The sequence below is a fragment of the Monoraphidium neglectum genome, assembly GCF_000611645.1.
Source record: "Monoraphidium neglectum strain SAG 48.87 unplaced genomic scaffold scaffold03821, whole genome shotgun sequence".
Classification (NCBI taxonomy): domain Eukaryota; kingdom Viridiplantae; phylum Chlorophyta; class Chlorophyceae; order Sphaeropleales; family Selenastraceae; genus Monoraphidium; species Monoraphidium neglectum.
Window position 1 is genome coordinate 3,293 of NW_014009808.1, and position 3,398 is coordinate 6,690.

A 3,398-nucleotide genomic window follows, 5' to 3' on the forward strand; every position below is an offset into this window, starting at 1 on the left:
CCGCCGCAGCGGCGGTGGCGACGGCAGGGGCGGGCCTGTGACGCCCACAACCAGGGCCCCAATTACCCCTCTGGCGCAGCTGCGGGCGGCGCGCACGCCCCCACCGTTGCAACCGCCGCCGCGGGCGCCCGAAACGCAGGCCGTGCCCCCCTTTGGCTCGCCGCCGCCGCAGGCGCCGGTTGGGTCGCCGCCGCCGCCCCCGCCGCCGCCGCTGCGCACGCCGCCGCAGCAATACCCAAGCAGCGGCCGCTGCCAGCTTCAGCAGTCACCTGCAGCTGCGCCCGCCTGGCCGCTGCCGCTCGCGGCCTGCGCAGGATGGCCAGTAGGGAGCGTTGGCGGCGGTGCTGGCGGCTGCGGCGGCGGCGTGTGCGGCAGCCCGCTGGCCCAGCACGCGGCGCCGTCCAACCCGCAGCTCCAAGAGGCGCGGCTGCACTGGCAGCAGGCACGGGGGCCGGGCAGCCCTGGCGGCGGACGTGGCGGCTTTGGATCGCCCTCAGTGCCGCCGCCGCCGCCGCCGCCGCCCTACCGTCACCCGCAGCTGTGGGCTGTGTGAGCGGGCGGTGTCCGTTCGTGCCCGCATGTGCAGTGGTTTGGGGAGGGGGTGCACCGCGGGGCAACAGTGCCGCATTCCAACCGCCATCTGCGGGTTGACGTTTTGGGCTTGAACCCGCACAGCGGGGCCCCCTGTGACGAGGCTGCCTGCATTATTGCCAGTCGGTACTCCGAACCCTGGACTCGCTCAGAGTGTTTTGTCGGGCGCCGGCACGGCCCGCAGCCATCGCGCATGGCGCGGCTCTCCGATTTGCTTTTACCTTTGACCTCAACGCTTTTGAGCCCGCATTTGCATTCGGGGGTTTCATTTGCCAAACCGCATCTTTGCGGCGCCCCAGTCGGGGGGGGCGGCGGCACCCCAGCAAAAATGGATCCTTCGCCACTCAATGACTAAGGGATCTTGCATGCGCCTACGGCTCACAACCCGCCTCCCCCTCTCCCGCCGCACCCCTTGCTGGGAGGGCGTGCGGCGCCGAGGCAAAGGGGTGGGTCAGTTGGGGTTTTGTTTTGCTCAGCGCAGGCAGGTTTTGCCGTTCGCTCCTTACCTACGGCGTCCGCAGACGGCGCCTAGTTTTGCAGCCCGCCCCAGCCCCCAAATGCATGGCTCCGAACAGTCGGGCCCGCCGGCTGACCGACGCGACGAGGACGTCGTTGCGAAGCACAGCCGCGCGGCCCCTGTCTCACCGCAGGCCCGCGCGCCCGCAGCGGCCCCGCCCGCCCAAACCAACAGGCTAGGCTAAGCTGCCGTTTGAATCTGCAGTTATTGCCCCGTCACACCCGTCACCCCACCCCCATTGTAACGAGCAGAAGCTCAGCAGTCACTCAGCAGTGGTTGCGGGACTCGAGCATTACAGGGTGTTGTGTTGTGTTGATACAGGGCATGCAACCGACGCCACTCTCCTGAACAGAGCGCGCTGCGAGACGACCGTCACAAGTTAGAAGGCGCTGTGCGGCGCAGAGCGGGCGCGGCGGGGCCCGGTCGGCCGCTGCAGCGCTGCGGGCGGGCGGCAGGCGCAGGGAGGCGTGTCCGTGTGCGTGTGGGAAGGAAGAACGCGCCGGGGCTGCCCAGGCACGGGACCTGGAGCGGGTAGGGGCATAACCATGTATGCGCGAGGCTGCATGCGTGCAGGCGGGCGCAGAAGGTGCGTTGTGTGGAGCGGGGCGTGCAAGCCTGGCTGCTCAAGGCTTCGTGCGAGGGGTTCGGCAGCTGCAGGAACCGGTGAGCCTGCCCGATCGGCCCACAAATTGAGCAGCCGAGCGCCACAGCCGGAGCCGCCGCCGCCGGTCACGCGTAGACGGTCGCGGCCTCCGAGGGCGCGCCGTCGGCCGCGCCGCCCGCGCGCTCCTCGTCGCGGCAGCTGCCGCCGTGGGCCGCGTAGTCATGGTATGATATCTTGGCCTTGCTGCTCTGGTAGCGCGTGACCTTGAGCGAGCGCCGCAGGGCGTCGTCCACCCGGCCGTCATAGCCTGTGGTTTTGTGATTGGAATCGACAGATTGAGTTTGGGGATGAAAGCTCGGGGGTTGTTGGGCTCGTTGGGGGTTCAGGGACTGGCTGTTGTCATGAAAGGTGATAAAGCGCTTGGGCATCATGCAGGGCTTGGGGATTGTGGGTCGGGGTTCATGGATGTCGCAGCCAGGCCGTGGCCCTCGTGGCGCGGTCATGGGGGCTGTGGCGGTTGCCAGGCTGGCAGGGGACGCTGAGGCATTTCGGCGCGCGCAGCGTGGCTGGCGCCTGCGTCAGGCCCCCCACTGCAAAGCCCCGATTGAGTCATGGCTAGAATCATGGCTGGATTCATAAGCATGATGCTAACCATGATGGTTGGGGATTGCCGCTGCCACCCACCGGCCTTGCGGATGAGGGAGTCTATCGTCTGCTGCCTGTCCCAGCCCTGCTCCCCCGCCACCTCCGGCAAAAACGTGGCGCTGCGGCGGCACCTGCGGCGCCCGCATGATGATGATGCGCGTTGCGGTGGCCTGTTGGTGGTGGGAGAATCGCGGCGACCCAACCCTCCCTGCCCTCCTCCGGAGAACAACAAAGCATTTGTTATTTGTCATGTTCGAGAAGGCACAGCCGCTGGTTACGAGCTGCTGAGCGCCTGCGACGCGCAGCCGAGCGCCGACAGCTGCCGCCCCACCTAGCCCCACGCTGACAAGGGTGCCGTGCCACGAAACACGCCTCCTGGAAGCCCAGCAGGCGCACCATATCAACTGACGATTCCCATTCTCTAGCCACCTGAACCTCAGTCATACAACGTTGGTGCGTCACTCTACAATCCCATGAGCCTGGATGGCTCCAGGAGCGGGCGACAGCGGGACGCTGTAACAATCCTAATCCCTAATCCCATTCTCACCTCATGCGGGGGTCTGTGAATTCAATGATGAGGCCGTGGGTGCCAACCTCCCAGTCCTCCCAGCCGCGTGCCTCCTCAAATTCCCGCAGCAGGCTGACGCCGCAGGTCAGGTGCGGCAGCTCGCGCGCGGCGATGGGGGCGAAGCGGGAGTCGCGCAGCGCGCTGCATGACATGACATGGCAGGGGGTCGGGATGGGGCGTTGGTGGCGGTGCTGCGGCGAGGGCCGTCAGGCAGGGCTACGCGGTGTCGCGGTGTCCTCGACATGCAGACACCCTTTTGATGGCAAATTGGGACGCGAGTGGGCGTCGCTCCCTGCCTCGCCCGTGTACGCCCTCCCGCCTCCGCTTGAAAGTCGCTGGGCGGTGTCGAAGCTGCGAGTCCTCCTTGGGCTGAGCACTACACAGCAGGCACGGCTCTATCCAATACAAAGGCCATCGGAGAACCGCCAAACACAACCCATCCATGGCCGAAAGAAGGTGGGGCGCGCCGGAGC

The 3,398-nt window shown here is 67.3% G+C and overlaps 2 protein-coding genes across 2 annotated transcripts; one reads left to right on the forward strand and one right to left on the reverse strand.

Annotated features, from left to right (window-relative positions):
* Nucleotides 1–9: 9 nt before the first annotated feature.
* Nucleotides 10–553, forward strand: MNEG_13430 (hypothetical protein; the record flags this gene model as incomplete). The annotated part of the gene is made up of 1 exon (XM_014038097.1): nucleotides 10–553. A coding segment is annotated over one exon (544 nt), but the record flags the coding sequence as incomplete, so codon positions are not given.
* Nucleotides 554–1,837: 1,284 nt separating this feature from the next.
* On the reverse strand, nucleotides 1,838–3,077 carry MNEG_13431 (Uncharacterized protein; the record flags this gene model as incomplete). Its single annotated transcript, XM_014038098.1, has 3 exons — nucleotides 1,838–2,019; nucleotides 2,397–2,488; nucleotides 2,905–3,077. The coding sequence occupies 3 exons, from the start codon at nucleotides 3,075–3,077 to the stop codon at nucleotides 1,838–1,840; spliced, it is 447 nt and encodes a 148-aa protein (XP_013893552.1).
* Between the last annotated feature and the right edge of the window lie 321 nt (nucleotides 3,078–3,398).